Consider the following 15918-nt stretch of genomic DNA (forward strand, 5'->3'; position numbering starts at 1 on the left):
AATGGATAGAATATGAAATGTTGTTACTTTTCATTGGCATAATGTAATTAATTTTTTTTAGAAAATATTAATTACTGGTCTTCTTTAATCATAATTAGAGTTAATATCTTCCTTTTTTTCTTTGGAAGAAAATGTATATGATAACTTTTTAATTGGTTGACCAATAAAAAATACAAATTTTTTAAATTTAATTAATTAACATAAAATACTAGTACTATTTGGGAATACATTTAAAACATTGATTATTTCTTTAAAAAGTTGAATATTTTAAATACACTGCATCATACCCAAAGGCCAAAGTGGTAGTGCTATATTATAGAAAAAAATATTATTATTAAAGACACACCAAAGCTTACATGATACGCTCTACAGAAGATCCACTGCACCTCTCTACTTTATCTGTAACAAAACACTAGTATCCATAAGATCGACCGATTCTAAATTAATTATATAGAAGTGTACCGTAGACATTCATACAGTTGATTACTCCCAAAAATTTAGCTCGAAACACTAAAAGACTCGAGCGCGCAAATTTTGAATTTATTTATTTATTTCACTTATTTTTTCTCTTTACCCAAAAAATAAAAATTAATTTCAATCGTCATGTTCGAGAAGAAAGGAGGAAGAACACTGTTGGCGAAGAGTAAAACCCTAGGAACGAGAAGAACGAAGAAGGTTCGTAAGATGGAAGGAACATTGGAGCGACACTCTCTTCTTCACTTTGGTCAGTTTCGGAAGATTTCATTCGAAAATTGTCCGCCGTCGAATCTTCCGTCGTCGGCGGACTCGTCGGAGCTTCGGAATCAGTTGGGTTCGGCTGATACTGATACCAATTGCGCAGAGAAGGACTTTATTCTCAGCCAAGACTTCTTCTGGTAAAATCTTCGCTTTATATATCTAAGTTGAGATCTATCGTTATCTTCTGGGTACAGTAGCATCTTTGGGATTGGTTAATATTCCGATTTCAAGTTCTGAAAAAAAAAATGTCTTATAGAGAGATTTACAAAATGATGCCTTTTGATTTGTGAAATCTCTCAGCTACTAATGATTCGTTTTCTGATTTATTTTGCAGCACACCTGATTATATAACACCGGACAATCAGAATTTGATGAGTGGTTTAGACATCAGCGAGGTGAAATTGAGAGAAAGCTCTTGACTTTTTTTCCTTGATTTTATTAATGTCTCAAATTTAAAGTTTATCTTTTTTTTATTTCCTTTTTGTTTGTAGGATCATTCTCCTTGTCCTAGGTCTCCTGTTAAACTAAATACAGTTAAAAGCAAAAGATGTCGCCAGGGTAAGCTTTTCTTTCACTCTTTGTCCCAAAGATATCTTTATCTAGAGAATGAGTAGCCATTAATCGATTCAGAGAGTTTGAAGTTAATCCTTAATTGTGTTTAGCATGAATAAAAATAAGGCCTTTACATGGAACGAAGATATAGTTTTCAGAGGAGTGTGATACAATTCTTACTAGAGTTATGTTTGACCAACAACTATCCAACATTCAAGTCTTTATTGCTTTGAGATTCACAGTGTGGTTATCTAGTGATTTGATGTTTTGGTGAGGTGTTCTTTTTCTATCACTCAGGTAATAAATTTCTGTGTTTATTGCAGAAAGTTTCACATTGAATCCTTCGAATTCTACCTGGTCTTCTAAAAATGGAGTAGATGAACAAGAGAATGATGATACTGACATAGATGAGGTCATGATGGATAAACTCCAAGATAATCAAACAGAGAGGACTGGATATGTTTCAAAGACTGCTGTTGCTCTGCGGTATCGGGCTATGCCTCCCCCTTGCCTCAAGAATCCGTATGTGATGAATCAGTCTGAGACTGCTACTGATCCTTTCGGATATCAGAGATCAAAATGTGCAGGTAAGTTTCTTGTCCCTAGATTTCTAATTCAAGAATTTCCTGAAACGCTTCTTCAGTAAAATATATTGTTGTTATGCAGGTTTTCTCCCTGCAAGTATAACTGGGGATGGCTTGTCAAGATATCTCACGGACTTTCATGAAATTCAGGTAATCATCGAATGGTGGTCTTTTAACTTGGAATTATGATGATGACGGAATTATGTTGCTTCTTCTTACGTAATTTGATTTGGTTTCTCCAGCAAATTGGTGTTGGAAATTTCAGTCGTGTATTTAAGGTGTTAAAGAGAATTGATGGTTGCCTATATGCTGTGAAACACAGCACAAGGAAGTTGCATCTAGATTCAGAGAGGTATATATTTCCTGTAGTTTTCTTATAGTAAGAGAAAGACACATATCTGCTTTAGAAAAAGTTCATCTTGTTTGGACCATTTTGTTCAACTACTCATTATCGAGTTTTTGCAGACGTAAAGCTATGATGGAAGTCCAAGCTCTTGCCGCTCTAGGTCAGTACAGTCTTTTTTTGTCCTGAATCTATTATGTTATACCCTGTTTCTAAGCTAAGATCAGTGTAGCCTTAACCCGTTTCTATCATATTTTGTTTGTAGGGTTTCATGAAAATGTAGTAGGATACTACAACTCGTGGTTTGAAAATGAGCAATTGTACATTCAACTGGAACTATGTGATCACAGCTTGTCCAAGAAATCTTCTCTTAAGGTCTCAGAAAGAGAAATCTTGGTGATAATGCATCAGGTAAACACTTACTTTAACTTTCATGTAAAATCAAGTAGAGAGAGAAGCTTGAGAACTGAGAATTCTTATCTACATATCATTGTACTATGTCTCTTACAGATAGCCAAGGCATTACAGTTTATTCATGAGAAAGGAATAGCTCATTTAGATGTAAAACCAGACAACATATACATCAAGAACGGTGTTTGCAAGCTCGGTGACTTTGGTTGTGCCACGCGATTGGACAAAAGCTTACCAGTAGAAGAAGGAGATGCACGTTACATGCCTCAAGAAATACTAAACGAAGACTATGAGCACCTTGAAAAGGTCGATATCTTCTCTTTAGGTGTCACGGTATACGAGCTGATTAGAGGATCTCCTCTTACAGAATCAAGAAGCCAATCCCTTAATATCAAAGAAGGGAAACTTCCTCTCCTTCCTGGTCATTCGTTACAATTACAGCAACTGCTTAAGGTACGTTAGTTGCTATCCTACTTATGTGTGTTTCATGGCAGTCCCGAGCATCGGAACATAGCAGTTAAGACAGAATTTCTAACATGTTTTTGTAAACAGACAATGATGGATCGTGATCCTATGCGCCGCCCTTCTGCTAGAGAATTGCTGGATCATCCCATGTTCGATAGGATTCGAGGTTGATTCATAGACTCTCAGATGTGAAGAACTAAATTTTGTAAATTATGGTACCAATGATCTCGATCTGAGGAGGGTATTGGTCCATGGCCATGCACCAGTTTTTTTGTTTGGGAAACTATTGGCGTAAAAAGGTGTACCATCCGGCTAACCAAAAAAGACTGAATTGAAAACGTTGTTGGTTTTGTTGTAATTTTATGGCTTCTCTGTATATTTGTGGAACTGAATTTGGGAACTGTAATTTTTCATATTTTATTTTCCGTCTCAAATGCCATTCTGAGTTGAATCTGTTTGTTGAGTCTAATAATAGGTCACATAATGGTGGAACAAAACGTTGAAATTATTATAATGATTAGTTTATAAACTTTTTCTTCTAGTTGTTGAACAAAAGTCTAGTAATTTTACACTAGTTTCATTTTATTTTCATTTTTTTGGTCGTCACTCGTCAATGTAAGGGAATGAAAATAAAATGAAACTAACCTCGTCAATTTTAATAATAAACAAAATAATTATTTAAAACTCTTAAAATATCCTTTTAATTTTATCATTATCACAAGAGAAAAGAAAAGAAAAAAAAAAGTCAACACAAACTAAACTGATATATAATTCCAAAATAGTGAAAGATTATCATTATTTACTTTTCCTAAATTAAATCCCATAAATTTCATAATCTTAAATTAATAAATTAATAATAAATAATTGAATCATTAAAAAAAAATTCTAGAACTTTCTTTCTTATCATTATCACAAGGACAAAAAAAAAGAAATCATATATTGTACTATATATATAATTCCAAACAAGTAAACTACAAAAAAGTGGAAACACATCTGTTAAAAGATAAATATATTTAACTTTTTCTGTATATTTATTTCCAGATTTTTATTTCCTTATAAATGTTACTTAGTAAGTGTTTTCTTGACTTTTCTTTTATTACTTTAACAAAAATAAAGAGGAAAAAAAAGTGTATATACTATAAATTTGTTATTTAAAAGAAATAAAAAAGAAAAAAAGAAAAAGGAAAAATTGTAACTTCACCGCCTTTGGTAACTCCTATATAAATAAGTCTTGTGATTCTCTCCTTCTAAGCATTCTCTCATAACGACGCGAGGTTCTCGATTCTCACAGCTCTCCCAAATCCCGGTGAATTCGGATTCGATACTGTTCGGAATCTTCTGGTACGTGACGAACTTTAGGGTTTACTAATCGCCGATCTCTATTTCGTATACTCTTTCGTTCGATTTCTTCTGTTTCTGTTACGCGTTTATGCTTAATCGAGAGTTAGGGTTACGCCTTCTTCTTCTCTTGTACTTTTCGTCTATCGATTCTGATTGAGTTAGGGTTACGTCGTCTTCTCTTGTAACTTTTGTCTATCGATTCTGTTTGAGTTTAGGGTTACGTCGTCTTCTCTTGTACTTTGTTTATCTTTGATTTTGCGGTCGATTCGTTTGTCAAATTCTCATTGTTCTGATTCTTTCCGGCCATGATGGATGCGTTAGTTTGTGGTTTTGCTTATAAGAGTATCGATATATGTTGTTGATGTGTATTCCTGTCTTACTTATTGTACTCTGTTGCGTGCATGTAGTAGAAATCTTGTTGTTCAAGGGAGCTTTGCGAAGAGTTATCTCTCATAATGATGCCTGTAATTGAGTTTGAGGAAGGATGGGCCTTAATGGAGACTGGTGTTTCAAAGCTAAAGAGGATTCTCGAAGGATATCCTGAGCCATCTTTTACGGGGGACGAACATATTACTCTATACTCGTATGTCTTGTCTAATTATTATAATGAATTGTTTATATATTTTTACAAGAGTTCCGTACGTACGTACTTGCGGATTCTTACCACAGTATGTGAATGTGATTATTTCACAGGACTATCTACAATATGTGCATCCAGAAGCCTCCTAAAGATTTCTCTCAGCAGCTTTATGATAACTATGCTGGTGTTATTAACGCATATAATAACGAAACAGTGAGTATTTTAATTGTGGAATACACCAATTCTTTAACTTGAGCAAAGAGTAATCTTCTTTTATGTTATGTTGTGGCTAGGTGTTGCCTTGTATAAGGACCAAGCATGGCGAATTTTTGCTTAGAGAGTTTGTTCTCAGATGGGGTAACCATAAAGTTCTGGTTAGATGGTTATCCCGCTTCTTCAACTATCTTGACCGTTACTTCATTGCCAGGAGAGCTCTTCCACCACTGAAGGATGTTGGCTTGACATCCTTCCGTAACTTGGTTTGTCATGCTTTCCTGTACCTACTAGCTAGTCTTGCATTGCCATGAAGTTTTTTTTTCTTTTTCTTGTAACTGATCCGTGCAATTATATCCTACTTCAGGTTTATCAAGAGGTGCAGTCCATTGCCAAAGACGCTATACTAGAACTTGTAAGTATAGCATCTGTAGTGAAACTAAATTGTATAACGTCTCTGGTTTATTATAAGTATATACTGGTTAATTTCTCTATCTTACACAATTTTTATATATTTCCAGATTCGTAATGAACGTGAGGGCCAACAGATTGATAGAGCACTGCTGAAAAACGTAATAGATGTCTATGTTGGGAATGGAATGGGAGAGATGAACAAATACGAAGACGACTTTGAAAGTTTCATGCTTCAAGATACCGCATCTTACTATTCTTGCAAGGCCACAAGCTGGATCGAGGAGGATTCTTGTCCTGATTACATGATAAAGGCATGTCTCCGGATTTCATTTTTGTCTGTGCTTTATTTCAGTTACAGGGGACTATATTTACTAACGTCAGCAATCTTATATTTGCAGTCTGAAGAGTGTCTAAAAAAGGAGAAGGAGAGAGTCAGTCACTACCTTCATTTAGACACAGAGCCCAAACTAGTTGAGGTTGGTGATAATATATATTTCTGTACGCTGATATTTCTGACAGCATTTTGAGCTGGTTGTCACGATTATGCTTGTTTTCGTTTTTGGATGCAGAAAGTACAACATGAGTTGTTGGTTGTGGTTTCTAAAAGGCTTATAGAAAATGAGCACTCAGGGTGCCGTGCCTTGCTAAGAGATGACAAGGTAAGCAGCTTTTGTGTGTTTCTTCAACTCTTTACCAACTCTCATCTAAAATTCTCTATTTGACGGAGCATTGCGGTATACTTGCAGATGGATGATCTAGCCAGGATGTACAGGCTTTATCATTTAATCCCGCAAGGGTTGGACCCTGTTGCAGACTTGTTCAAGCAGGTTTTCATTTTATTCCCTTTATTTTTCATTACGAGTTACCTCATTTCGCTGTTTGTTTCCAAATCATTCCTTCTAATTGCTAAGTATAGTTTTAACTGAAAATGTGTGTATACAGCATGTAACTGCAGAGGGAAATGCCCTTATCAAACAAGCTGCCGACGCAGTTGCTGATCAGGCTGAAAGTGCTAGTGGCGTGCAGGTCCAGGACCAGGTATTTATGCTAACCTGATAATATAGGAGCAACAATCTTTTCAGTTTAGAGTTTAGAGATTCACTTTTTTTTTTTTTTCATGGCTTCAGGTGCTTATCAGAAAATTAATTGAGCTACATGATAAATACATGGTCTATGTCGATGACTGTTTTCAGAAACACACCCTCTTCCATAAGGTTTGAGTGTGTTCACAATATTTTACTTAATATGTCTATCTTCGTCCACCACATTTTTATTTAATAATGTCCATATTTTTCTCCTTTATAGGCGTTGAAAGAGGCATTGAAGTCTTCTGTAACAAAACAGTGGCTGGAGTGTCCAGTGCGGAAATACTTGCAACGTATTGCGATAATATCCTGAAGAAAGGAGGAGGAACTGAGAAGCTTAGTGATGAAGCAATTGAAGAAACGCTTGAGAAAGTAATTTCTTCGTTTTCCTTCATATTGCTAATGCCTTCAATATTGTCACTTATCCTTTTGGTGCTCAAGTTATAATTTTATTATTACAGGTGGTTAAGTTGCTCTTTTATATAAGCGACAAGGATCTTTTCGCCGAGTTTTACAGGTACAATATTTGTCTTTCTCTGAATATACACCGATTATATTTATATGTTGATGAGATGGCATTCAGGATAGTATTGGAATGGGATTAACGAGCTTTTTATGCTTTTGCAGGAAGAAACAAGCCAAACGGCTCTTATTTGATCGCAGTGGTAGTGAGGAACACGAAAGAAGTCTACTTGCGAAGTTTAAAGAACTACTCGGTGGGCAGTTTACTTCTAAGATGGAGGGCATGGTCAGTTAGATGAGTTTATATTTCCTTTAAAAAAAAAAAAAGGTTGTCTAGCAGTAACGAAGGTTACTAATGCAGTGTTTTTTTTTTGTGTCATATAGGTGACGGATATGACATTGGCAAAAGATGGTCAAATCGCATTTGTGGGATATCAATCCGACAAGCCAAAGCTGGGGATTGATTTTACTGTCACTGTTCTTACTACTGGTTTTTGGCCAAGTTACAAAACATCCGACCTCAATCTACCCAGTGAAATGGTCAACTGTATTGAAGCTTTTAAGGCCTATTATGCAACAAAAACCAAACACAGGAGACTTTCATGGATTTTCTCTCTTGGAACTTGTCATATCCTTGGAAGATTCGATAAAAAACCACTCGAGTTGATCGTTTCCACCTACCAGGTATGTTTCTTTTTTTTTTTTTTTCTCGTGACTTACATGATGATATGTTTTTGTTTGTTTTTGTATACATTGCTTACTCATATATTTTCTTTTTCCGTCTAGGCTGCTGTGCTATTGCTCTTTAACAACGTAGATAAATTAAGCTACACTGAGATCTTGGAGCAGCTTAACCTCAGCCATGAAGATCTTGCCAGGCTGCTTCATTCACTTTCTTGCCTAAAGTACAAGATTCTTATTAAGGAACCAATGTCTAGGAGCATCTCGAAAACCGATACCTTTGAATTCAATTCCAACTTCACTGATAAGATGCGGAGAATTAGGGTAAACTATTATTATTATTCTATGAAGAGTGTGTTTATATTTTCATATCTTTTCGGGATGGAAAAGACTAAATGATCTTCTTTTTTTTCTCAAACAGGTTCCCCTTCCACCAATGGATGAGCGTAAGAAAGTTGTTGAGGATGTTGATAAAGATAGACGCTATGCAATTGATGCGGCTCTGGTTAGGATAATGAAGAGCAGAAAAGTGTTGGGGCATCAACAGTTGGTGTCTGAATGTGTCGAGCATCTTAGCAAAATGTTCAAGGTAACAACAAAACTAACTCTTGATGGATTTATTATTATTATACAACACAGATGATTAAGGATACTTACATAATGTTTTTTCTTTCTTTTTCTTGTGCAGCCTGATATTAAGATGATAAAGAAACGAATTGAAGACTTGATCACCAGAGATTATTTGGAAAGGGATAGCGAAAACCCCAACACTTTTAAGTATCTGGCTTAAGTCACAAAGATGACTGTTTTCTCTTTTTTTTTTTTTGGTTTTCGGTTTTGTAAATGACATTTACATTCTTTTTGTCGGATCATTGGACAAAGAACAAATTTCTCTTTACCTTCGTTTTCTAGAAAATATTGTGTCGCCATACTTAATCTCTCTTAGTCTTTGAGCAAGTCTCACAAATCAAGGTCCTAACCACTATACACTTGAGCAGTGAAGAGAACAAACATGTTTATCTATAGGCCTTTGTATCTTCCAAGGTCGCTTTCCTTTCTTTCTCCCTGAGAATGGCATGTGGGGAAGTATTGAAAAACTGAGATTGTATAATTTCATAATCACCGGTTTATGGATTCCATCGCAAGCCTCACCACATGCAACAGTTTCTCCATGTCCTGAAAATTGAAGTCAAGAGCCCTTTTGATGGATGTTATACCATCATCATTACTGTGTTTGGACTTTCCCTTGGCAGCTGCAAATGCGATCTGCGCTTTTCTCGAGGCATCCATAGCAGCGTTTACATGTTGCGACTGCAAGACCAAAACAATTCAACCGCACGATTCAGATCAATGGCACAACTTTCACAAGAGGAAATTACGAGTAAATGATGGATCATCTACACTCCAACCAGTGCTTTTGGTGACCAATGTCATGGTGATAAAATGATGCTATTTTTGAAGATGATTTCTATTCATGTTGCTCAAGCAAGCAATTATCTCAATACGTTGCTAAAAAACCTGTTGATATTTTCATAGACTACTTAGACTGGAATTATTTAGTCGTTTAAATCCAGCACTAGAACAGCTTTTGTAAACTATAAGTACAAACTATTTTACGGCACCTCATCAAATCACAAAAGTAACATAGCTGCACTTACAAATGCCAAAAGCTGTGACAATGAGGAATTGTTTCCTGAAGAGATAACATGATTTCCAGTTACGCTAGGAGATGATCTCACAGTGTTCGACAAAGCAACCTTTTCTGCTGCCAATGTATGGTTTGAATTTTCACCATCAGAAGCAAAGGACGGAGACTCGCCTGTTTGAAACCCAAACAAGATGAAAAAATCATTCATCATAATCATGCTTACAAGCTACAACAAAACACCATCTTTATTCGTCAATACAATCTTGTATCTGTCTTAATCTACTAATAGAAGTTATCATTTTTTTTCACAAAACAACAAACTAGCCACCCATCTACTTGAAGATTTTTGCGAAACTTGTTGTTCAACCCCTAAATGCAGCCCAAGTGGTTAGTGGCTTTTCCGCATATAGTTTACATACAGTATATAGCCCATTTCGTTGTAAATACGGCAAGTACAAAAATACTATGATGTTTTTAGATAAATTCACAGAAAAAAGGCCATCCAAGAATCTTATAATAAATACCTGAAGGAATCACTTGCAAAGCTGCTTGCAACTCATATCTGCATCTGCCTATGTTACCATGGGAAGCATAAGTTATCCTTAAATAAGCTACTTCCATACATTTATAAGCCAGAGCAGCTGCCCCCATATCTTTATTTTTCTCGTATTCATGAGCACAGAACCTGTTGCATAAACAGTGTAAAATCCGTAACATCAGGACAGGCTTCACTAAAACGTCTTGACATGCTAGAAATATCTATAGGCTATGCAGCAGCTGTGCGAAAATTAGAGGGCTACATGAAGAAGTACCATCACAGTGAAAGGCTCCCTCTAAATAGTAATTTGGGGGACTTAATTGCGTTGACTATCAGAAGGATGCAGCTATCTCACTTCCAAGTGGTGCACAACAAATCGAGTGGAAGAAAGTACAAATTAAGATCTTGTTGAATGCCAAACTTACGCGCATAGTTTTGCTGTGCTGCCATAAATATCCCTGGATCTGGCAGTGCCGGAAGACTCCAAAAGGGAGGCACCATGAAGAAACTTAAGCGCTGCCTGAAAGTAAACACCTGTGCTCTCGTGATTGGACCCAGCACTCTGCAAAAGGTTACTGTCAATGTTAAGCCAGGGGTGAAACAACATACATAACCACTGCAACATTTCCCATAAATATGCCAAACCTTAAGACGATCAGCCATGTGTTTCAAGTCTGTAGCCTCTTTGATTGAGTTGGACACAGCTTGACTTGTGGATTCTTTTTTCAAAGGGCTTAAGCCAACATGATCCTTATGCCTACTTCCATTTTGCTTTTGGTTTCGCGAACCTTCATTGTGGGTCACACTGTGATTATCATTTCGCAGTATCTGTTTCTTTGTATTTGATATCTCACTACCGTGACCCAAGACTTCAACTTGATCTGTGCCAGCTGATGAAGCTGATTTATTCTCTAATTTCTCAGTGGTCACTTCCAAGTGGTTGCTTTTCCCACGAGAAATTTTTGCTGTATCAGGTTTCTGTGGAGAAGGAAAAAGACTACCACTTCTATCTAGCTTAGTATTAGGATCTTGACATTCCCTTGAGTCTTCTTTGTTACTTTCCATAGACACCTCTTTAGCAGGTCTTTTCTTGCTCCTGCTTTCTTTTGTTTTTATTTTAACAGCAGTGCCAAGATCTCGCACTTCATTCACCGTACCCCATTTATTATCTTTCCAAGGTGTAGATGAGCCCTCTTCCCTACTCTTTTGCTGAGAGTTACCCTGTATGCAATTTTCACCAGAAATTCTCCCTGACTTCTTTGGTTTAAAGTTTTCAATAGAACAATTCCCACCGTATGCTCTCTCTCTATCTTTGGAATTTATCTTTGTTGTCCCTTGTTTATCGATAGTGCTATAAGCTTCACCATCTCGGCATCTTTTTAACGTATCACCAGCATTACAGTCAGTATCATGGTATTTATCACTTTCTGAAATTCTTCCTGATTTAAGCTCACGTGAGTCTAACACCCTCAAGGCTGAAGAGGCAACTGATTCAACTAGTGAACCTTTGGCTTCGTGGACACTATTTTTGATAATTTCGGAGCCCAAATCCTTATATAAACTCGGAGAGGACGTTGTAAAAGGTAGATGGGAAGCACTATCTCTCCCATTTTCCTGACTAACTCTTCTGTCCTTATCACAACTTTCACTACTAAAAGGCAACTCCTTTTCATCACAACTTGAACCCTTTAGCCTCTTTTTCTTTCTAACGTTCTCACCACTTGACACCATTACTGTAGCTTCTCTAATTCTCATACATTCTCCACTTTCTTTAGTTTCCTTCAGTTTCCTCTTTCTGTCATCACGTTCACCATGCGAGGAAGCCTTAGCAATATCCTTGATACTTTCAGCTGAGGCTTGAGCAATCGTAATATTGTTATTAGCTAAAACGTCCACAGTTTTGTTGGAATTCTTGGATTCAGGTTGATCAACAGCGGAAAATCGTGATCTTCTAGTCTTCGGTTTCTTGGAAGTCCCAGAAAGTTCCTTTTCAGATTCCATTCCCATATTTTCCATTCCTCCTACATGTGTATTCATCAAGCACATCAGATAGTTTGAACAAGTACATAGTAAAAGGAAAATCAATATCTTTCACGAATAATACCTTCAACAGAATGCTTATTTTTCCCTTCCTGTCTAACACTCTGCTTAGTGTTGTGTCTGTCTTCATTCAAGTCACGCAACTTAATATGGTGTTTCAAATCTGGTTCACATAGCAAATTTAGATGGTCTGATCCCTCTTCATCATTTTTAACACTGTTGAAATTCTCCTCCGATGCATTTTCTGCTGAAAGCTTTTCTTTCTCAGCTTTAGGTACTGGGCTACTTTGTTTTTCTTCTTTTGATTCTTGAGAATAACCAGAGAGTCCCTTATTCACGTGTTTGCATCCTCCAATATCTTCCTGCAATATATCTGGTACATTCTTCTTAATTATATTAACAGCAGCATCCTCGCCTCTCAAACTACTCATGGCAACGATGGAGCTTGAACTTTTTTGTGACTTCTGTGCTTTAGGCAGTTTTGACTTTAATTCATTCCTTGTCTCGCTCTGACTACCCTTAACCACAGAAGAATAATCTGCATGTTCAATACTTGGAACTTTCTCCCGCTTGGATTTACTTTCCAATGAGTTTAGGGGTTCACCGTTTTTCAGGTACACGTCTTCTCTTGCGTTAATACTTTCAGTTCCCTTAACACTTCGATCTGAAAATGCCACTATATTATCTTCTAGATCAGGCTTTGAATCCATCAACGATGCATCTTGGTCACTGTTGTTCGTTCCTCTTGATGTACCCTCCAGATTATAATCTGATACTTTGTCAATCTCTTTTGCCGGGTGGATATATGACGGTGACAGACAGGACAAAAGAGGAAGCTTCATAGTCTTGGAAACAAGCTCCTCACAGGAATCTTTGTCAGCCTCTTTTTCAGTATTGGATACAATATGATTTCTATCAAGCTTGTTTGACGGTGGCATATACTTTACCCTCTCCTTTTTCTGCTTCTTCCCAATAGAAAACTTACCAGCACGCTTTTGTGAATCCGAAACACCCATAACATCCTGTGTAGTTTTTGAGTCTGACTTGTTGACAGAACTATATCTAGCATCTTTCGTAATCTTTTCTCTCTTTCCCAACTGAAGAAGATCATCAGAGAGAGGTGATAACAGCTGATCTTTATGCAAAGGGAATGACACCATAGCCTACAAACAAAGTAATATGTCAAAGTCATATTTCATCATTGATCAACATTCTAAGTAGAAACAGAAATAGAAGAAAAAAATCACCATAAGAATTTTAGTGGGCGAATGGCAAATCCCATTCAGTAAGTCTTCTTCAACTTCTGAGAGGTAATTCACCCTTGATCCTGATGGTGGCATATTGAGGCCTTCTTTACTAAAGGTTGAAACATTCTTCAGTGATGAGAGGTCACTTGAACCAACTTTGATACGAAGTCTGAGAGTCTTATGATTTGATGAAGCAGAACAAGACGTTTTTGTGTCAGATATTTGTTTGCTATCAGGTGTCCCTATACTACTTGAATTGACGAACTTTTTAAATTTGACCAAAACATCAGAAGCAGGAGCCTTTGAAGCGGATCCGGATACTGATACTTGAGGTACAACCGATGAAGCTGAGCAATTAGATCGACCCCCCTATAAAATAAATTGCACATTAAGCAGCAGAAAAAATTGACCTAAAAGCTTTATGGGAAGAGAGAGTTGTTCAGTGATCTTACCACTTGGTTATGTTGAACTTCTGGTAGAGTCTTAGGACGTGAACAAACAGGAGATCTCTGATACATAGACAAAAACGAACCATAGCCACCAAACTTTGCACCTATAAAAACATTCCAATACATAAATATGAGAGAGATGCCTCAAAGGTAAACATAAGAAAACAACAGACATGTTAATATGTTATTACACAAACAAACAACTTACCCAAATTTTCAGCAGAAACTCCACCTTCAAAATCTTTCTGAAAATGTCCCAACACGTTTTCGAGCTTCTCATCCTAAAAAAACGGGAACTTTTTTATATAAAAAAGAGGATTCTAAAGTAGTAGTGAGAAGAAAACAACATGGGTTGGAAGAAGGAGGGCTTACAATATAAGAGAGAGCAACATCAGGGTCAACGCAAGAAACATAAGAATGTGTGCTTTCTTCCTCAAAGTCGCTATCTTCCATTATATCTTCACCTAATCCAGCAAACCCTAACCCTAATTCGCTTCTAGCATCGCTGCTGCTCACCGAAATCATCTAAAACCCTCCCCTTCACCCCAACCTATCTCATATCCTATTCCTATCAATCGAACAAGCTAATAATAATCTCTCCCGAGATTTCTCAGACAAAACCCAGATCGAGATTAAGGAAACTCTTAAATAATACCCAAATTATACAGCATAGAGACTTGAACAAAGCACCCTATAATATAAATTCGTTGGAAATGCTCCAGCACAGATTCAGAATTACCAAAAAGGTAACACGCAAGATTGGAGCAAAATTGGATAGAGAGCTAAGAGAAGAGGAGCTCTGAGAGAAGGAGATCGAAGCGGAGAGGAGATTTATTATACCTCACCACGTTGTAAAATTCAAAATTCCGTTTTTTTGATTCCTCAATCTCATTCTCTTCTTGTCTCTATTTTCTTGAACCAAACAGCAATCACAACAACATTCATTTTTTTTAACTCAACAAAATTAATTTCCTAAAAAGAAACCCAAATTGATTTCGGACCAGCTCTCCACGTGATATGTGATGATGTCACGGTTTGCTTGTCTTTTTTTTAAAAAAAAAAAAAAAAAAAAAAAAAAAAAAAAAAAAAAATTAATTTATTGATAACACGATTTGTAGATTTGTCTTATTATTAATTTTGCACTTATGTCAAAATTATTGATGACACTAATTATAAAGTGAAAATAGACCGGATTGACACAAAATTGGAAAAATATTGCTAGATTGACATCCTCCTTTAGAGAAAAACTAGATTGACACAATGTTATGTTTAAATTACCAAAAAGCCAACAAAAATTGAAACTGGAAATAAAAAATATAGAATTAAATACTAAATAAAACTAATAATACTGAAACATAACAAAAAAAAAACGACATTCAGTTTCTTATTTCTCCTTCACTACAACTAAGAACAAAAGAGAACCTTTGAAATTGTTTTATTCATATATGTTTGATACTTTCTAACAATTTCAAACCAGTGAACCTGTTTGGTATGATTATGAACCCGAAAAAGGAAGAAAACATGATTAAATCCACATTAGAGAGGAAGAAGAAGGAATTTATGGATAAATAAGATGAACCAAAAAAAGAAAAAAATTTCAGTCGATATAGGTGAGGGGAGGCACGATACAAAAGAGAAAAAAGGGTAAACCCTAGATTCTCGCCATATATGGCAACTGCTACAAAAGTCTGTCGCTTAACTTAAAAAAAATCTGTCACCAAAGGCACTAATAAATCTGTCATTACTCTGTAAAAAATCTGTTATAAAAAGTCTGTTATCAAACGCGAAATAATAGATTTGTCACTACAGATAACAAAGCTGCTGTCAATATATCAACAAAAAACAAAACTGTTATCATTGTATTCATATATAATAAATTTGTTATTAAGCAGCAGATTTTTTAGTAAGAAAAAAAAAACTGTCATAACATAAGAAAATCTGCCACAACGTATATTGTGCATGTGGGTCAATATAGCAATTTTAAAAAGACTTTCAAAAATCTGTTATCAAACAACAGATTTTCCCTTCAATCCAAAAGTCAGTCATAACTAAAAAAAAATCTGTCACCACTAGATGTCAAACTAGCAATTATTTTTACGTTTATAAATCTGTCGCAATGTGACAGAT

At 36.0% G+C, this 15918-nt stretch overlaps 4 protein-coding genes across 7 annotated transcripts; 3 read left to right on the forward strand and 1 right to left on the reverse strand.

The window, feature by feature from the left end:
• Positions 1 to 300: 300 nt before the first annotated feature.
• Positions 301 to 3547, forward strand: LOC104754404 (wee1-like protein kinase). Its single transcript, XM_010476595.3, has 10 exons — positions 301 to 875; positions 1073 to 1133; positions 1230 to 1296; positions 1614 to 1877; positions 1957 to 2024; positions 2117 to 2226; positions 2340 to 2380; positions 2483 to 2628; positions 2728 to 3081; positions 3181 to 3547. The coding sequence occupies exons 1-10, from the start codon at positions 604 to 606 to the stop codon at positions 3262 to 3264; spliced, it is 1467 nt and encodes a 488-aa protein (XP_010474897.1). The 5' UTR covers positions 301 to 603; the 3' UTR covers positions 3265 to 3547.
• A 737-nt stretch (positions 3548 to 4284) lies between these two features.
• Positions 4285 to 8765, forward strand: LOC104754406 (cullin-1-like). Of its 2 annotated transcripts, none has more exons than XM_087495162.1 (18): positions 4285 to 4434; positions 4845 to 5017; positions 5128 to 5227; positions 5308 to 5493; positions 5595 to 5642; positions 5749 to 5952; positions 6040 to 6117; positions 6211 to 6300; positions 6388 to 6468; positions 6584 to 6679; positions 6769 to 6855; positions 6947 to 7098; positions 7188 to 7243; positions 7354 to 7474; positions 7573 to 7872; positions 7975 to 8193; positions 8291 to 8458; positions 8558 to 8765. In XM_087495162.1, the coding sequence occupies exons 2-12, from the start codon at positions 4890 to 4892 to the stop codon at positions 7037 to 7039; spliced, it is 1191 nt and encodes a 396-aa protein (XP_087351288.1). In that variant the 5' UTR covers positions 4285 to 4434; positions 4845 to 4889; the 3' UTR covers positions 7040 to 7098; positions 7188 to 7243; positions 7354 to 7474; positions 7573 to 7872; positions 7975 to 8193; positions 8291 to 8458; positions 8558 to 8765. The 2 variants fall into 2 exon arrangements, with proteins under 2 accessions (XP_087351288.1, XP_087351287.1); XM_087495161.1 differs by having other exon boundaries at positions 4343 to 4434; positions 4842 to 5017.
• Positions 7231 to 8765, forward strand: LOC147923216 (cullin-2-like). Its single transcript, XM_087495163.1, has 6 exons — positions 7231 to 7243; positions 7354 to 7474; positions 7573 to 7872; positions 7975 to 8193; positions 8291 to 8458; positions 8558 to 8765. Exons 2-6 carry the CDS (start codon positions 7463 to 7465, stop codon positions 8657 to 8659), a joined length of 801 nt encoding a protein of 266 aa, XP_087351289.1. The 5' UTR covers positions 7231 to 7243; positions 7354 to 7462; the 3' UTR covers positions 8660 to 8765.
• Positions 8742 to 14812, reverse strand: LOC104754405 (uncharacterized). Of its 3 annotated transcripts, none has more exons than XR_002036348.2 (10): positions 14164 to 14812; positions 14000 to 14072; positions 13795 to 13895; positions 13343 to 13711; positions 12160 to 13258; positions 10701 to 12076; positions 10330 to 10617; positions 10042 to 10202; positions 9528 to 9688; positions 8742 to 9180 (listed from the first exon to the last, which is right to left on the reverse strand). XR_002036348.2 is itself a non-coding variant. In XM_010476596.3 (10 exons), exons 1-10 carry the CDS (start codon positions 14314 to 14316, stop codon positions 8989 to 8991), a joined length of 3822 nt encoding a protein of 1273 aa, XP_010474898.1. In that variant the 5' UTR covers positions 14317 to 14812; the 3' UTR covers positions 8742 to 8988. The 3 variants fall into 3 exon arrangements, 2 of the variants coding, with proteins under 2 accessions (XP_010474898.1, XP_010474899.1); XM_010476596.3 differs by having other exon boundaries at positions 10481 to 10617; XM_010476597.2 differs by having other exon boundaries at positions 10481 to 10617; positions 13795 to 13887; positions 14164 to 14355.
• Between the last annotated feature and the right edge of the window lie 1106 nt (positions 14813 to 15918).

The sequence above is a fragment of the Camelina sativa genome, chromosome 17, assembly GCF_030686135.1.
Source record: "Camelina sativa cultivar CO46 ecotype springtype chromosome 17, ASM3068613v1".
Taxonomy (NCBI): Eukaryota; Viridiplantae; Streptophyta; class Magnoliopsida; order Brassicales; family Brassicaceae; genus Camelina; species Camelina sativa.

Coding starts and splice junctions, on each gene's coding strand:
- LOC104754404 (XM_010476595.3), top strand. CDS start 604: ATGTTCGAGAAGAAAGGAGGAAGAACACTGTTGGCGAAGAGTAAAACC. Junction 876..1,072: donor CTCAGCCAAGACTTCTTCTG/GTAAAATCTTCG, acceptor TTTATTTTGCAG/CACACCTGATTATATAACAC. Junction 2,025..2,116: donor CGGACTTTCATGAAATTCAG/GTAATCATCGAA, acceptor TGGTTTCTCCAG/CAAATTGGTGTTGGAAATTT.
- LOC104754406 (XM_087495162.1), top strand. CDS start 4,890: ATGATGCCTGTAATTGAGTTTGAGGAAGGATGGGCCTTAATGGAGACT. Junction 5,643..5,748: donor AAGACGCTATACTAGAACTT/GTAAGTATAGCA, acceptor ATATATTTCCAG/ATTCGTAATGAACGTGAGGG. Junction 6,469..6,583: donor TTGCAGACTTGTTCAAGCAG/GTTTTCATTTTA, acceptor GTGTGTATACAG/CATGTAACTGCAGAGGGAAA.
- LOC147923216 (XM_087495163.1), top strand. Junction 7,873..7,974: donor TGATCGTTTCCACCTACCAG/GTATGTTTCTTT, acceptor TTTTCCGTCTAG/GCTGCTGTGCTATTGCTCTT. Junction 8,459..8,557: donor ATCTTAGCAAAATGTTCAAG/GTAACAACAAAA, acceptor TTTCTTGTGCAG/CCTGATATTAAGATGATAAA.
- LOC104754405 (XM_010476596.3), bottom strand. CDS start 14,316: ATGATTTCGGTGAGCAGCAGCGATGCTAGAAGCGAATTAGGGTTAGGG. Junction 10,203..10,480: donor AGCACAGCAAAACTATGCGC/GTAAGTTTGGCA, acceptor TTTATGCAACAG/GTTCTGTGCTCATGAATACG. Junction 9,689..10,041: donor TTTGCAAGTGATTCCTTCAG/GTATTTATTATA, acceptor GGTTTCAAACAG/GCGAGTCTCCGTCCTTTGCT.